The sequence below is a fragment of the Protobothrops mucrosquamatus genome, unplaced genomic scaffold (genome assembly GCF_001527695.2).
Source record: "Protobothrops mucrosquamatus isolate PMUCROS unplaced genomic scaffold, P.Mucros_1.0 scaffold3433, whole genome shotgun sequence".
Lineage (NCBI taxonomy): Eukaryota > Metazoa > Chordata > Lepidosauria > Squamata > Viperidae > Protobothrops > Protobothrops mucrosquamatus.
Window position 1 is genome coordinate 17766 of NW_015389412.1, and position 16724 is coordinate 34489.

Consider the following 16724-nt stretch of genomic DNA (forward strand, 5'->3'; position numbering starts at 1 on the left):
ATGGAGGCCTCAGGGCAGGAGACGGCCTTGGAGCAGCTGGGCCAGGAGGCCACCTGCCCGCTCTGCCTGGACTTCTTCCAGCACCCGATGGTCCTGGCCTGCGGGCACAACTTCTGCCGCGACTGCCTGGCCCGGCTGGGCGCTGAGGCTTCCTGCCCCCAGTGCAGAGCCAGGGTGGAGCCCGGCAGCGCCTGCCCCAACCGGGCCCTGGCCAACATCGTCCGCCTGGTGAAGGGGCTTCGGCTGTCGAGGGGGGGAGCCCAGGAGGGGAGCAGCGACCCCCAGCTGTGCCGGGAACACCAGCAGCCCCTGCAGACCTTCTGCTCCAGCGAGAAGCGCCTCCTCTGCGCCGGCTGCCTGGGGAGGCACCAGGGCCACCCCCTCCTCTCCCTGCCCGAAGCTGCCCGGGAATACAAGGTAGGGGGCGGGCACTGTGGAGGTAGGCGTTCCCAAAAGGGGGGAGCTGAGCAGCCCCAACTAGATGGGGTACTCCATCAGCTTATGGGGGGGTTCAGGCATGGGGGTCCCCAGAAAGATGAAAAGATGATCGTGGGAGCAGTTAAAGGCCCCCAAAGACTACCACTTGAAAATGGTGGAGGAGAGCCAGGCTATTTTTCGGCAGCGAGAGAGGAGACCGGAGACAGGCAGACTCTCAGCTGCTTCCCTCCTCATGGGCCTCTGCCTGCCCTGGGCCTCTCCCTGGCCGGATTCTCTGCTGGAAGATCTGGGTGCCCTGGAGTGTAGCACGGGGGTCCCTCTGGCCCCTTGCCCGCCTCCATGGGTGGGAGCACTGCCATCATGGACTCGGCAATGGTACCGTCTCCTCCCCGCGCAGGACCTGCTGGATGCCCTCCTGGAGCCCCTGAGGAAGGAGGAGAAGCAGCTGCTGGAGCAGAGGCGGGCAGAAGAGCAGAGTCTGCAAGAGTGCCAGGTGGGTTTCTTGGGGGGGAGGGGGCACAGGAGGCAGCTCCAGGGATGTCGGTTCTGCAGCTGGGAACTCTTCCCCCCTCCCTCTGAGTTCCCTGTCTTCTGCCCCCTCCCAGGAGCAATTAGCCACCGAGAAGCAGAAGGTTGGCCCCGCGTTGGAGCCTCTGCCGGAGCTGCTCCGGGAGAGGCAGCCGGTCTGGGTCGCCTGGCTGGCCGAGGAGGAGAAGAAGATGGTGGCCGAGTGTGTTGGCCCTCTGTCCCAGCTCTCCGGGGAGGCCTCCCGCCTGCAGCAGCTGATTGCCCAGACGGAGAGGAAGTGCTGCCAGCCGGATGGGGAATTCCTGCAGGTGGGCGGGGCTCTCGCTGGCCTCAAGGGGGGGGGGAGAAACAGAGGTTCTCCGGGGGGGGACAATGGCCACCCTTGCGAGGGCCGGGACCCATTTCTCTGTTCTCTTCTTTCAGGACATCCAGGACACCGTGGACAGGTAAGGTGCCAACTTGCCCTTACCTGCCCGTCCTTGTGGGTCAGTCGGCGTCAGACAAGCAAGTGCCTGCCCCTTCCAGAAAACCATCCTCTCTCTCCTCTCTTTCATGAAATAAAAGTAAAACCCCACCCGCCTGTAGCACTGATGACGTTACTCAGTTGGGTAATGAAACGTCTGCACGAAAACAGCCGAGGACCCTCAGCTGCAGACATTCTCTTCTCTTCTTGGACCTCGACTTCCTCCACAGCCCTTCGGGCCGGTCCCTGGGCAGAGCATCCGGTTGGGGCTGAGGGAAGCGGTGTAAGCTCAGTTGTTGCAGGAAACCGGGTTTCCTTGCGTGGGACACCTTCATCCTTGGTGTAGTAGGATCGCAATCACATTTGACGTTTGTGTTGAGTTTGTGTCTTTTCTCACTTCTTTACTGAACTCTACCCTGGTTCAGTGCACCGAGTCAGTTGTGATCGAAGCAACGTACATGCTTACCTAACAAACAAGCCAGGATTCGTACCACACCCCAAACGGGGGTTTGCAAAACCCAAGTCCTGTATTCATATGGCAAGATGCTGGAATGGGCCGGCTTCTTTCACGCACCCCATCTAGCTGGCCGACCCAGCCCCCTGTGTTGTAGGGAGAGAGCCTGCTAGCTTTGTGAGGCCGCCTTCCTTGTGTTGCAGGTGCCGGAGTTATGTGGTGGGGCGCGTAGAGAACGCCTCCCCCAGACTGCAAAGCAGACTCAGGACTATCTTCGAGAAAAACGCTTCCGTAAGGCAGATGCTGGACAATTGCAAAGGTGCGGGGCTCCTTTGTGATGGAGCTGTGGGGATCTGGGCCCCTCTTTTTCCCTTCCTACTGGGGAATCTTGGGGGAGCCAGTCCCCATCCTGCTTGGGTTGGTGGATGAAGGGGGGTACTGCCTCCTCCACTCCATCTGTCACCCGCCTGAACCATGGTACTTGGAGAGGGTGTCACTTGTTCACCTGGCAGGGACCAGGACGTTCGCTTCTGCGCGGCCGTCGCTCACGGGCAGCTATTTCCTACCTCGCTCTCATTTTTTCCTTTCCTCCTCCGAATCTCAGCCTCCCTGGAGACGACTCTGACCAGGAACAGTCTGGAGCAACCTCTGGCCGCGGGTAACTTCACGGGGCTGGGGAGGAAGGGGGCAGTGGGGGGGAGGCTTGCAAACCGCCTGCCCTGGCCTGGCCCCACAGCAGCATTTTCCCCAAATCGCCAGGAGTGACCATTGCCGGGAGTGGCTTTCTCTGCAAGTTGGAGGGCCCAAGGGATGCCGAGAGTCTGGGGGGTCCCAAAGACAGCATTTGGGGAAGGGGGGCAGGGGTCTGTCAGCCGCCACATGGAGCCGGACCTTCCCTGCCACGTCTTGGCCGTTCCAGAAAGGAGCCACAGTTGAGGGCGCTGGGCAGGTCTTTCAGGGCCTGGAAGAATCCAGCGAGGGGCTGGGTTTTAAGTTGTGCTTTGTGAGAAGTATGGGGGGAACTTCTTCAGAAACACACACATACACACACACCTCAGCCTGATTTTAAACTGATTCCCCTTTCCTCCCCAGCACCTGCTCTACAAAAGCCAATATCGCCTAAAGGTAACAGCACACTTGAGGAAGGGGGTCCTTTCTGTAGGGGGGTGGGTTGGGATCCATCTGCAGTGCCCTGGGGCAGTTGTTGGGCATCCCTTGTCCTAACCCTGCCCTGCCTTGCCCTCCCTTGTTCCCAGCCCACCTAAGAGCTTCTATTCTCCCTCTTCAGTTTACGTCACGCTGGACAGCTCAACTGCCCACCCGCGGCTCCGGTGCTCGAACTCTGCTCTTACTTGGGCCGACCGATACCAGGATCATCAGGATCTGCCAGGGAGGTTCGACCGGGAATTGTGTGCTCTGGGCTCTGTGGGATTTGCCCCAGGCTGGTGCTTTTGGGAAGTATCCGTGCAGGGTCCAGACAACGCCCCGGTGTGGGGCAGAGCAGGCTGGGCCATAGGGGTGGCCAAGGAGTCCATCTGCAGGAAGGGGAGCCTCCAGCTGAGCCCCCAGGAGGGAATCTGGGCTGTGGGGAAGAGTTCGGCGGGGGAGACGGTCGCTTTCTCCAAGGTTCAAAAGAAGTTGTACTTGCGAAGGCCGCTGAGGAGGCTGCGGGTGCGGCTGGACTACGAGGCAGAAAAGGTGGAGTTCCTGGATGCGGAGATTGAGGCTTCCCTCTACACCTTCCAGTTGGGGTCCTTAGTTGGGGAGAGGGTCCGGCCATTTTTCTATCTGGGCCAGGAGGGGGTCTCCCTTTATTGTGAGGGACATCCAAGTTCATCTGTGTGGGACGACTATGGATTATAATAGAATAGAACATAGAATAGAATTAGAACAGAACAGGAAGGGACCTCGGAGGTCTTCTAGTCCAGCCCCCCCCCCCCGCTCAAGGAGGAGAACCTATACCAGTGGTGGCGAACCGTTTAGAGATCGAGTGCCCAAACTGCAACCCAAAACCCATTTATGTATCGCCGGGTGGTCGTGGCCCACCAGGTGTGCATGGCTACGGTGGTCATGGCAGACGAGTGGGCGTGGCCAACTCGATGTTGCTCCTGGGGAAGGATGCCTATGGGGGCCAGGCAGGGTTGGGGGGAGATCCAAGGGGTCTCTGGCAGGTGGGGCAGTGGGTAGGAGGGCATCTTGCTCAGCTGGTGGCTTGGGGAAGGGTGCAGCTACACCCCCTCCTAAACGCTGACATCTCACGAAAACAGGATGAAAACACCAAAAAGCGACAAGAAAAAAAGTTAAAACAGAAGACTTTTGGTGGTTTTCTTCCCTGGGGGGTTGGGGGGACGGGGGAGGCTCCTGAGCCCCACAGCTCTTCCGAAGGGGGGGGAGGAGACTGGGGAGAGGCTGTGCTGGGATCGGGGCTCCTGCCTTCCACTGCCTGCCTGCACTCTTCTGCCGCAGATGCCGCTGCTGGCAGAGCAGGGGCACGCTTGTGCACGGGGATGCACATGGGGCTGCTGCCTCGCTTTCCGTGTCATGCCGGGGCTGGCCTGGCCGCAGAGCCTCCTTGTGGCTTCCTCCACAGACATCGGGAGCGCCCACCCCACCTACCACTCGTGCCAGGGCACCTGCCCCCGTCCCGTGCTCTCCAGCTCGTTGCTGGCCAGCCGGGCACGCTAGGATGCCTCCCTTCGGGCTCCCTTGACCTCTCCCCCCCTCCAGGCTAGGGCTGGTCAGATTCCCCCCCCCCGTGTGCAGTGCTGAGCCCCCCCTCCCTCCCATCAGTGTAGAGCCCATGGGTCTTGGACACTTCTCGCGCGGGTCGCACTCCTTTCCGGACTCCATCAGCCCGAGGCCCATGCTCGGCGTCCCCAACTGGCCGGTGATGGGCTGGAGAGCTTGGGATAGTGGCAGTTGCCCCACGACAAGGTGTGGGCTCTCTCTATGTCTGCATGGGAAGAAGTGGCATGGAAGCTCCGTGCCCAGCCCTGGCACGGCACAGAAAGAGAGGCAGCAGCCCCACATGTGTCCGACCCAACCCTTGTAGAGCACCCTTCTCCCGCCACTCCGAACCAACCCTCGCAGAGCCCCGACCGGGTTCTTTACCTCCGCCCAGGTTGTTCTGCGGCCTCATGGCAGCGGCATTAGGCAGGAGGCAGCAAACAGCTGGTTTCAGTGTGACACAGCTGTTTGCCACCTCGTGTATTGCACCCCACCTGCCACACAGATCGCCCTGCCATTGCCGCCATTTCCCTCCCAACCGCCGGACGGATCGCGCTGCTGTCGCCGTTATTCCCCCCCCGCCGCAAGGATTGCGGTGCCACCGCTGCTTAGAAAAGGCCTCTGCCGCCCAGATCTATGGCTACTGAGCGATCTCATCCCCCCATGGCTGTTCTGGGCGTCAGAGGCCTTTCCAAGCCTGTGCAGCCCGGATCCATGGCCGCTGGGCAATTTTGCGGCACACCAGCGGCCTGATCTGGGCTCCAGAGCGATTTCGTGCCTCCTCCATGGCAGGTCTGGGCGGCCGAGGCCTTTTCCAGGCCTCTGGAGCCTTGATCAGGCTGCTGAGGTGCCGCAAACTCACCCCGCAGCCATGGATCCAAGTTCCACAGGCTTGGAAAACGCCGCCTCCATGTTTTCGCCGCCACCGCCCTTGCTGCCCATTGCCCCACAAGGCTGAGGCAAGGCAGCTTCAGACACCAGGCCGCCCCTTCTCCCCTGTGTGGCCACCCACTGAAACTTACCGCTGTCGGCTTGTGCTCGCTCGCTTGCTGTCTGCAGCAAATGCTGCTCCCCCCCCCTTTCCAGACTGCGCATGTGCAGAGAGGAGGAGGGGAGCACCTCGGCCCACCAATGGCACGTGTGCCAACAGAGATAGCTCTGCGTGCCACCTGTAGCATGCGTGCCATAGGTTCGCCACCATGGACCTATACCATATCAACCGACAACGGTTCATTCAGTAATCAAAGTTACCACAGCACTGAAAGAAGTGGCCCGTGGCCCTTTTGCACACTTAGGACCACAGTCAAGGCGATCGAAATTCAGACCCTTGGTAACTGACTCACATTTTTGACGGTCGCCCTGTCCTGGAATCACGTGGTCTCCTTTTGCGACCCCTCTGATAAGCAAGGTCACTGTAGAAACTGAGTTCCCTCAACATCTGTGTGACCAATTTAAGAACTGCAGCAATTCGCTTAAAATATGGAGCGAGAGGGCAGCCCTCCAGGGCGGGGGCCCATGCTAGCCACCTCCCCGATTCCTGCTCATGGGTCCTTTTTCCCGTGTGTGTGTGTGTGGGGGGGAGGGACTTTACTTGAAGCACAAGAGGTGGGGGGCTGCAGATGAGGCCACTGGGCTCAGCCCCACCTCCTAGTGCAGTGATGGCGAACCTTTTAGAGACCGAGTGCCCAAACTGCAACCCAAAACCCACTTATGCATCGTTGGGTGCCGGGTGGGCGTGGCCCATTCATTGGGTGCGCATGGCTGTGGTAACAGCTGACTGGGTGGGACTAAAAAGTTCAATCAATCAATTCCAACTTTGCAAGATCTTTTTTTCCCCCGGAGAAGTTGAAATTGACTGATTGATTGAACCTTTTTTTTTTTTTGCACACGGCGGTGGAGGCTTAAAGCGAAAAGGTTTTATAAAACCCATCTGAAGGCCTAGGACTGGGGTGACGGCGCGCGTGCCCACAGAGAGGGCTCAGAGTGCCGCCTCTGGCACCCGTGCCACAGGTTCGCCACCACTGTCCTAGTGCCTTCCAAGACCACATATGGCAAGAGGACCAGATGTTGCCTATTGTCCTCTGGGGTGTCCTTCCAGCTCCCCTGCCTAGTCTGCCAGGGTTTCTTGGTGGTCTCCCCTCCCTGTCCATATCCAACCTCCTATAACGCCGCCATGACCGGCCCAGGCTGCTTAGGGGCTGCCAAGCGGTTCAGGTGGGATGGGGCAGTCCAGCTGGGGAATTTGGGTGTCCACGCGTCTCGGGTGCAACGGATGAGAATCCCTGCCTCTGTGGCTCACAGTGTAGATGAGAGAGAGAGAGAGAGACGGTTAAAGAACCTTTATATTCAATAAAAGCGACGTCTTAATATCTGCATGTATCAATAAAAGCAACATTTTAACATCTGCATGTTACTCTACATTTATGGGATTCTAAATTTTACTCCAATGTTACTCCAAGTTTCCTATTAAAAAAGCAACGTTTATCTTTTATTTGTGCCATTTCTCTACACTTTGGTCCTCAGGGAGGCGGGGCCCTTTACATACAACTTGGACAAGCTTTTAAGGCGATCTTTGAAAGCTTCCACGACAAAAATTATAAGTTAGCAGCAAATCATTTTAAAAGGTAGGCTCGACCCCCCCACCAAAGGCTTAATAATAATAATAATAAAGTTGAAAGGGACCTTTGAGGTCATCTAGTCCAACCCTCTGCTCAGGCAGGAAACCCTATACCATTTCAGACAAATGGCTGTCCAGTCTCTTCTTAAAAACTTCCAGTGTTGGAGCATTCACCGCTTCTGGAGGCAGGTTGTTCCACTGGTTAATTGTTCTCACTGTCAGGAAGTTTCTCCTTAGTTCTAGGTTGCTTCTCTCCTTCATTAGTTTCCATCCATCGCTTCTTGTCCTGCCCTCTGGGAAAGGCATATTTTTGGCAGCCCTTGAAGTGGGGTCAATGGGGGGGAATTCCCCAGGGGTGGGGGGAGACCGGCAGAGACCTTCAACCGCCCCTAAGGGGAGGGGGGACCCCTTAGTGGCTGTTCTGTGGCCATCTGGGGCGGACAGGCAGACGGTTTGGGGAAGGGCATCCCTGAAGATACCCTGGCCACAGAGGGCTTTAAAAGGAGCCCACAGACCCACAAATTGCACTCGGAAGCACACACACAATCCCAGAGGGGGTCGTGGCTGGAAAACGGGGGTCTGGAAGCCTCTCTCTGCAAAATGGGGGGTGATGTCCCCGAATCCCAGGAGGCAAAGGGCCTCGGATCCGGGCTTCCCGTTCGGTCTGCGTGGAAGGCAATCGGGGTGGGGGACAGGGGAGGGGAGGTCAGGACCATCCCTGCCCTTAGCTGAGGGAGGTTGGGCCAGGGGGGGCTGTCCTGGAGGGGGGAGTATGGAGCCTCCAGGGGGATGTGTGGGGCAGGCCTTGGCTGGGTTCAGCCTGATTGTCCCCTGTTGGGTCAACTCCCCAGAGACTCCCCCCCACCACCACATCTGCCTTGCTGGCCTGGAATCTGAGGTTTCGAAGTTTGTTTTCAAAAAGGGGGGATCCTGGCCCTGTTAACAACCCCTTTTTTATCTTTTAAGAAAGCCTGTTTCCCTCCTCTTAGCCAAGGCCGTCTCTTCGGCATTTTGTTTATCACATGCCTTGGCCGCCCCGTCTCTCTGTTGAAGGCGACTGAGCAAGATAAAAGAGGCAAAACAGGATTAGAAATTAAAAACAAACCCAAAAAACCACCAAGGTTTGAAGGGGAGAGGTGGGGACTTTCTCTGCTAGGGCACCAAGAGCCTTTATAATAGTAATAATAAAGTTGGAAGGCACCTCGGAGGTCATCTAGTCCAACCCCCTGCTCAGGCAGGAAGCCCTAGGACCAGGGTAGGCCACCTTGGCTCTTTTAGGACTCGTGGACTTCCAACTCCCAGAATTCCTGAGCCAGCATGGCTCAGCTTGGAAACCTCTCCCTTTCCCCTCAGCGTGGCTGGCTCAGGAATTCTGGGAGTTGGAGTCCACGAGTCATAAAAGAGCCAAGGTTGCCTACTCCGGCAGCCTAGACCATTTCAGACAAATGTCTGTCTAGTCTCTTCTTAAAAACTTCCAGTGTTGGCGCATTCACCGCTTCTGGAGGCAGGTTGTTAATAAAGTTGGGAGGGACCTCGGAGGTCATCTAGTCTGACCCCCTGCTCAGGCAGGAATCCTTACACCATTTTAGACAAATGGCTGTCCAGTTTTTTCTTAAAAACGTCCAGTGTTGGAGCATTCACCGCTTCTGGAAGCAGGTTGTTCCACTGGTTAATTGTTCTAACTGTCAGGAAGTTTCTCCTTAGTTCCAGGTTGCTTCTCTCTTTGGTTAGTTTTCCTCAGTTGCCTGAGCAGGGGGTTGGACTTGATGACCTCCAAGCTCCCTTCCAACTTTATTAGTAATAGTAGTAGTGCATTATTATTATTATTATTATTATTATTATTATTATTATTATTATTATTATACACAAACTTTGCAATACTGTATCTTGTCGTGTCATTAAGATTTAAAAAGTTTACTAAGGCAGCCAAAAATTATGAGGGGTCTTTATTTTTCACAATTTACTCCCTGTGATTGTGTGGCGGGAGCAACTGCCTTCCGTGTTTGGTAGTTGTGTTAGTGAGTTGAGTGGGAAACAAATTTAATAAATAATAATAAGATGGTAGAGGACAGGAAGACCTGGAGGAACGTTGTCCATGGGGTCGCGATGGGTCGGACACGACTTCGCAACTAACAGCAACAATGGGGAAGGACCCGATTGTGAGACGAACGGTAACGTCTAAAAGGACCATTTAATTTATTTTGTGAGATTCCTCCTGGCCAGAAAAAGTACAAACTCCTTGCCAGGACTTCGGTGGGGTTTTGAATGCTGGAAGTCCACCGTGCTCCATCAGGTAACCGTAAGAGAGAGTTAAGAGAATAACAAGAGTTTCAGACAAGTGGCTGTCCAGTCTCTTCTTAAAAACTTCCAGTGTTGGAGCATTCACCGCTTCTGGAGGCAGGTAGTTCCACTGGTTAATTGTTCTGTCAGGAAATTTCTCCTTAGTTCCAGGTTGCTTCTCTCTTTAGTTAGTTTTCCTCAGTTGCTTCTTGTCTGGCCTTTCCTGAAGACGGTGTGACAACTTGCTTTTTCAGCAACTACACAACAGAGGGCGCATCCTGAAAAGTCCTTACGGAAGGTTATCTGTGCTTCCGTTTTCACCTGCAATCAATGTCTTTGCTTGATGGCTTGCCACCCCTGTCTGCACCCGTTGTCTGTGTACCCCATAAAAGGACTTGACACACACACCTACACACCTACACTCCCTTAATAAATGCTTTTTGTTTTGCCTGAATTAGAACAATTAACCAGTGGAACAACCTGCCTCCAGAAGCGGTGAATGCTCCAACACTGGAAGTTTTTAAGAAGAGACTGGAGAGCCATTTGTCTGAAATGGTATAGGGTTTCCTGTCTGGGCAGGGGGTTGGACTGGATGACCTCCAAGGTCCCTTCCAACTTCATTATTATTATTATTATTATTATTATTATTAATTATTTATTATTATTTATTATTATTATTATTATTATTAGCTGTACCCAGCCACGCGCTGCTGTGGCTCAGTCTGGTAAAAGCATGTGTTGCTTTTACGTCCAACAGATGGCGCTGTTTTTCAAAAAAAGCATGTTTTTACCTGTCACAGGTGTGACATCTATATAATAGTAGGTATATAAAAACACGTGCGTATTCGAATGCAACGTTGTGTCAAAATTTCAAAGCAATCGGTGAAGAACTTTCGGAGATTTAAGATTTTGAACAAACGAACATTTACATTTTTATTTATATACAGTACATTGTTATTATTATTATTCAGGGGTTCATATTTTTTGGGGGGGAAATAAGCCCCTTCTTTGCAAAGGTCAAAGTCTCTCTTTCCAATCCAGCGATCTGGTTTCTTTACCAATAAAGGAGAATTTTTGCAGGTCAAGGCCCGGGGTGGTCCCCGAGCTTGGCTGTCTTCTTGCAGACGTTTCGTTACCCAAACTAGCCAACATTGTGAGTGCTGGTTAGGAGCGGGGTTAGTTCTCCGTTGAGCAAATCGAAAAATGATAACCTTTATTGTCTTTTTTGTTGTTGTTTTACTGTGGGCGCAGCGGCCCGCGTTAACAATCAAATTTGGTTGCTTGCTCATAACACACATTTAAACATCCTCTATACAACAGATGCATAGGCCTATTAAACCAGGGGTCTGCAACACCTTGACCACTTTTAAGACTGACTGAGGAATTCTGGGAGCTGAAGTTCACAAGTCTTAAAAGTGGTCAAAGTTTCAGACCCCTGATCTGAACAATATATAAATATTAACCCCTGTCCATCTTGAATACGTAACGGAAGGAGGAGGCTTTAGGGATGAAGCGCAAACCCCACCCCGAACCAGGACATTGTCGCCTAGTTTGGGTCAGGAAATGTCTGCAAGAAAACAAACCAAACTCAGAGACCACCAAGGACCCCTCACCAGGTCCTTGGCTCCATGCCAAACTCGGGATGCCTGAGTTTGAGGGGGGGGATTTGAGGGCCTGTCCAGGATAGTGGAGGTGATGCCCCCCCCGCGAGGGAGGTCGGATCAGTCACCTTCGGTCAGAGGTGAGTTCGCCCAGTCAGGTGTGCAAGAAGGATAGAATAGGAATAGGAATAAAATAGGAATAGGAATAGAATAGAATAGAATAGAATAGAATAGAAGCTGGAAGGGACCTTGAAGGTCTTCTAGTCCAGCTCCCCGCTCAAGCAGGAGAATCTATACCATCTCAGACAAATGGCTGTCCAGTCTCTTCTTAAAAACTTCCAGTGTTGGAGCATTCACCGCTTCTGGAGGCAGGTGGTTCCACTGGTTAATAAATAGAATAGAATAGAATAGAATAGAATAGAATAGAATAGAATAGAATAGAATAGAATAGAAGCTGGAAGGGACCTTGAAGGTCTTCTAGTCCAACCCCCTGCTCAGGCAGGAAACCCTATACCATTTCAGACAAATGGCTGTCCAGTCTCTTCTTAAAAACTTCCAGTGTTGGAGCATTCACCGCTTCTGGAGGCAGGTTGTTCCACTGGTTAATTGTTCTAACTGTCAGGAAGTTTCTCCTTAGTTCCAGGTTGCTTCTCTCCTTGATTAGCTTCCATCCGTTGCTTCTTTTTTCCTGCCTTCAGGGGCTTTGGAGAATAGCTTGACTCCCTCTTCTTTGGGGCAGCCCCTGAGATATTGGAAGACTGCTATCCTGTCCCCCCTCGTCCTTCTCTTCATTAAACTAGACATACCCAATTCCAGCAACCGTTCCTTATATGTTTTAGCCTCCAGACCTCTAATCATCTTTGTTGCTCTTCTCTGTACTCTTTCTAGAGTCTCAACATCTTTTTTTACATCCTGGTGACCAAAACTGGATGCGGTGTCCCAAGTGTGGCCTTACCAAGGCCTTGTAAAGTGGTATTAACCCTTCACGTGATCTCACTACAGACGAAGGAAGTTGCCGAAGTCATTGTTTGCCATCCGTAAACCTGCAAACGGTGTCTCAAGATGGCTGCACACAACAGCGGGTGGCTCTAGGCTTTTTTCTGGGCCACCCTTGGAATAAATCATAATTAAATGAATCTTCCTTTCCTGGTTTGCATAATGGGGGGGTTGGTGGAGGGATCTGGCATGCAGGAGCCTAAATCTAGAGCCACATCTGGCCATCAGTTCCTCGTGGACAGCCTGCTTTTCTACGTCTTCTAGATCAAGAGCTACATCCTTCCTTCCTTCCTTCCTTCCTTCCTTCTTTCCTTCCTTCCTTCTTTCCTTCCTTCCTTCTTTCCTTCCTTCCTTCCTTCTTTCCTTCCTTCCTTCCTTCCTTCTTTCCTTCCTTCCTTCCTTCCTTCCTTCCTTCCTTCTTTCCTTCCTTCCTTCCTTCCTTCTTTTCCTTCCTTCCTTTCCTTCCTTCTTTCCTTCCTTCCTTCCTTCCTTCTTTCCTTCCTTCCTTCCTTCCTTCATTCATTCATTCCTTCTTTCCTTCTTTCCTTCTTTCCTTCCTTCTTTCCTTCCTTTTTTCCTTCCTTCCTTCCTTCCTTCCTTCCTTCTTTCCTTCCTTCCTTCCTTCCTTCCTTCCTTCCTTCCTTCTTTTGTGTTTCTTAACCAAGGAAGAGCAGCTCTGGGCATAAAAGTAAACATTAAAAGCAGAGTAATTTAAGATTAAAAACTTTAAAAATTACATTATCGCCTGGCTTGTTTCTGAACCCTCTGTGGGAACTTCCAGGAGCTTCTCCTGTACAGTCAAGCAACCATGACTTTGTTGAACTTTTGCATCTGTTGTTTCTTTTGCATCTTTTTTTTTTTTTGCTGCAAAGGGGGGGGCGGGACAGGCTGCGAGAACAAAACTCTTCATTGGCCTAAGCCTTGAAAATGCTGGGCTGTAAAATAAAATGGCCAGATTCCCTTCCTGCGAACTCCATGGAGGAAAGAGATGTGAGGACAATCCACCAGAGGAACAGCTCGCCACCAGAAATCGTGGGCGCTCCATCACTGGAGATTTTTAAGAAGAAGCTAGACAGTCTGAGACGGTATAGTTTCTCCTACTTGAGCAGGGGGCTGGACTAGAAGACCTCCGAGGTCCCTTCCAGCTCTATTCTGTTCTCTTCTCTTCTCTTCTGTTCTATTCTAGGTAACTAGCCTAACATATTAGCACTTACATTGCCTGAACTGTGGTGTACTGTGAGAGGGATCTCGGAGTCCTAGTGGACAATCACTTAAATAGGAGCCAGCTGTGTGCTGCAGCTGCCAAAAAGGCCAACACAGTGCTGGGCTGCATTAACAGAGGGATAGAATCAAGATCAGGTGAAGTGTTAATACCACTTTACAAGGCTTTGGTCAGGCCACACTTGGAATCCTGCATCCAGTTTTGGTCACCGCGATGTAAAAAAGATGTTGAGACTCTAGAAAGAGTGCAGAGAAGAGCAACAAAGATGATTAGGGGACTGGAGGGTAAAACATGTAAGGAACTGTTGCTGGAATTGGGTCTGTCTAGTTTAACGAAGAGAAGGACGAGGGGGGACATGATAGCAATCTTCCAGTATCTCAGGGGCTGCCCCAAAGAAGAGGGAGTCAAGCTATTCTCCAAAACGCCTGAAGGCAGGACGAGAAGCAACGGATGGAAACTCATCAAGGAGAGAAGCAACCTGGAACTAAGGAGAAACTTCCTGACAGTGAGAACAATTAACCAGGGGAACAACCTGCCTCCAGAAGCTGCGAATGCTCCAACACTGGAAGTTTTTAAGAAGAGACTGGACAGCCATTTGTCCGAAATGGTATAGGGTTTCCTGCCTGAGCAGGGGGTTGGACTAGATGACCTCCAAGGTCCCTTCCAACTCTGTTATTCTCTTAACTCTCTCTTACGGCTACCTGATGGAGCACGGTGGACTTCCAGCATTCAAAACCCCACCAAAGTCCTGGCAAGGAGTTTGTACTTTTTCTGGTCAGGAGGAATCTCACAAAATAAATTAAATGGTCCTTTTAGACTTTACCGTTCATCTCACAGTCAGCCAGATGTTCAGGCTGGATTTGGCATTTTCATCCACCTATCTGGTCCTTCCCCATTGTTGTTGTTAGTTGCGAAGTCGTGTCCGACCCATCACGACCCCATGGACAACGTTCCTCCAGGCCTTCCTGTCCTCTACCATCTTATTATTATTTATTAAATTTGTTTCCCACTCAACTCACTAACACAACTACCAAACACGGAAGGCAGTTGCTCCCGCCACACAATCACAGGGAGTAAATTGTGAAAAATAACGACCCCTCATAATTTTTGGCTGCCTTAGTAAACTTTTCAAATCTTAATGACACGACAAGATACAGTATTGCAAAGTTTGTGTATAATAATAATAATAATAATAATAATAATAATAATAATAATAATAATAATAATAAAATTGGAAGGGACCTTGGAGGTCATCTAGTCCAACCCCCTGCTCAGGCAGGAAACCCTATACCATTTCGGACAAATGGCTGTCCAGTCTCTTATTAAAGACTTCCAGTGTTGGAGAATTCACCACTTCTGGAGGCAGGTGGTTCCACTGGTTAATTTCTCTAACTGTCAGGAAGTTTCTCCTTAGTTCTCGGTTGCTTCTCTCCTTGATGAGTTTCCACCCGTTGCTTCTTGTCTTGCCCTCAGGTGCTTTGGAGAACAGCTTGACTCCCTCTTCTTTGGGGCAGCCCCTGAGATACTGGAACACTGCTATCATGTCCCCCCTCGTCCTTCTCTTCATTAAACTAGACATACCCAATTCCAGCAACCGTTCCTTATATGTTTTAGCCTCCAGTCCCCTAATCATCTTTGTTGCTCTTCTCTGCACTCTTTCTAGAGTCTCAACATCTTTTTTTACATCGTGGTGACCAAAACTGGATGTTAAGGGCTAACTGTGTACATACAGAAATGTGTGGTGATCAGTGATAAACTCTACAGATTTATGGCTTTTTCCTCCTCAGGCAAAACTGCAAATATCGGCTGCTGCTTACTTTATTATAGCCTACCTGTTTTCTCAAATTTTGTGATGTGTCAGTTGTGTAAGCTCCCTTGAAGAGCAGAAGAAACTGCTGTGCTTTTTCTGAACAGAAAAGCAATTGTAATAGTTTTAATAGCAGTGCACCTCTGAGTTTTTGGCCCCTATCTCTTGCAAAAAACCCAAAAAAATAGACACAGCCCTGTTTTTTTTATTATAACACTAATAAAAAGTTGGAAGGGACCTTCGAGGTCATCTAGTCCAACCCCCTGCTCAGGCAGGAAACCCTATACCATTTCTGAGTATATATTACTCAAAGCTGTTTTCGTGTTTCATGAAGGCTTCATGACCCAACAGCAGATGTTAGCTAGAATAGTTCCTTTCTTAACCTTGGATAGGGAAAAGTTAAAAAAAAAAAGATTTATTCCTTGGCATTATTATTATTATTACATTGGTACCCCTTGCTATAGGTTATTTTCTGCAATATTTTTTTTTATTATTATTTGCCTGCCACCCAAATATGCAACCATTTTTTTAAAAATCTGCTGTGCCCTTTAAATGCTAACTCTTACTAAATATCGCAGTGGCTCAGCAAACTGTAAATAGTTTGAGAACCACATGGTTGTTCGGCTCCCTTATTAGCATTTTTTTTAAAAAAGGGGGATATGGGCACTTCTAACAGGGCAGTCTGGGCCACAAATTATAACTTTAAGAAAACATGTTTTGTTTTGTTTTTCCCCTTTCCTACCCAAGGTCTTCATTTCTTCGGTATGTGAGAACTTGCCCTTTCAGCAAACTACACAAAATAGAGAGAGCGCTCTGGAGGTCCTTGAATTTTAATTTTTTTATAAAAAGAAAACAATGCAGCTGGGAAAGAGGGATTTAATTGGGCACCTGTGGGATCTTATCTCTCTTTTCTCTTGTTCAAAGCCTGGCAGATAATCAAAGGTTTCATCCCTGGCCGGGCATCTCAAAATGTCTTGTATTGTCTGTCCTCGTATAAAAGGACTTGACACCCCCCCTACCCACTCCAGCCCCCCCCCCCCAATAACTGATAAGCTGATGGTCCAATTGGGGGACCGGCCAGGATCCTTCCACCCACCCCCTCCTCCTCCCAGCAGGGACTGACCAAAGGGAAGTTGAGGCCTACCTGTAGTAAGTACAGTAGTGGCCAAGATTGTGGAAACCTTTTGGGGAAAGTGTATTTTTGAGGTGGGATGGCTAATAACACCACTTTTTTGGGGAGGGGAGCAGTACCATAAATGCAAAGATCATTTAATCAAGAACGGAGTGCAACAAAGTTTGTTCAATTATCTGTACTGTATTCTGTGAAAAGTTACACCCAAATAACCAGAAAAAGGGAAGCACAACTTGCTCAGGTGGATCTCAGGTAGCTTTCCTTCCTCTGATGGTAGCCAATGAGCAGGAGTGTCTAGAGAGCCAATCAGGGGTCATCTTGTTTTGGCAATGAGCCAATCAGATCACAGTAGGATCCGGTTATTGATGCCATGTATTGAAGCTGAGAGGAGGACATAGAATAATAATAATAATAATAATAATAATAATAATAATAATAATAATAATAATAATAATAATA

General features: G+C 50.9%; 1 protein-coding gene across 1 annotated transcript; it reads left to right on the forward strand.

The window, feature by feature from the left end:
• On the forward strand, positions 1–3746 carry LOC114923424 (zinc finger protein RFP-like). Its single transcript, XM_029286361.1, has 6 exons — positions 1–417; positions 836–931; positions 1044–1274; positions 1390–1412; positions 2087–2202; positions 3172–3746. The coding sequence occupies exons 1-6, from the start codon at positions 1–3 to the stop codon at positions 3744–3746; spliced, it is 1458 nt and encodes a 485-aa protein (XP_029142194.1).
• Positions 3747–16724: the final 12978 nt, after the last annotated feature.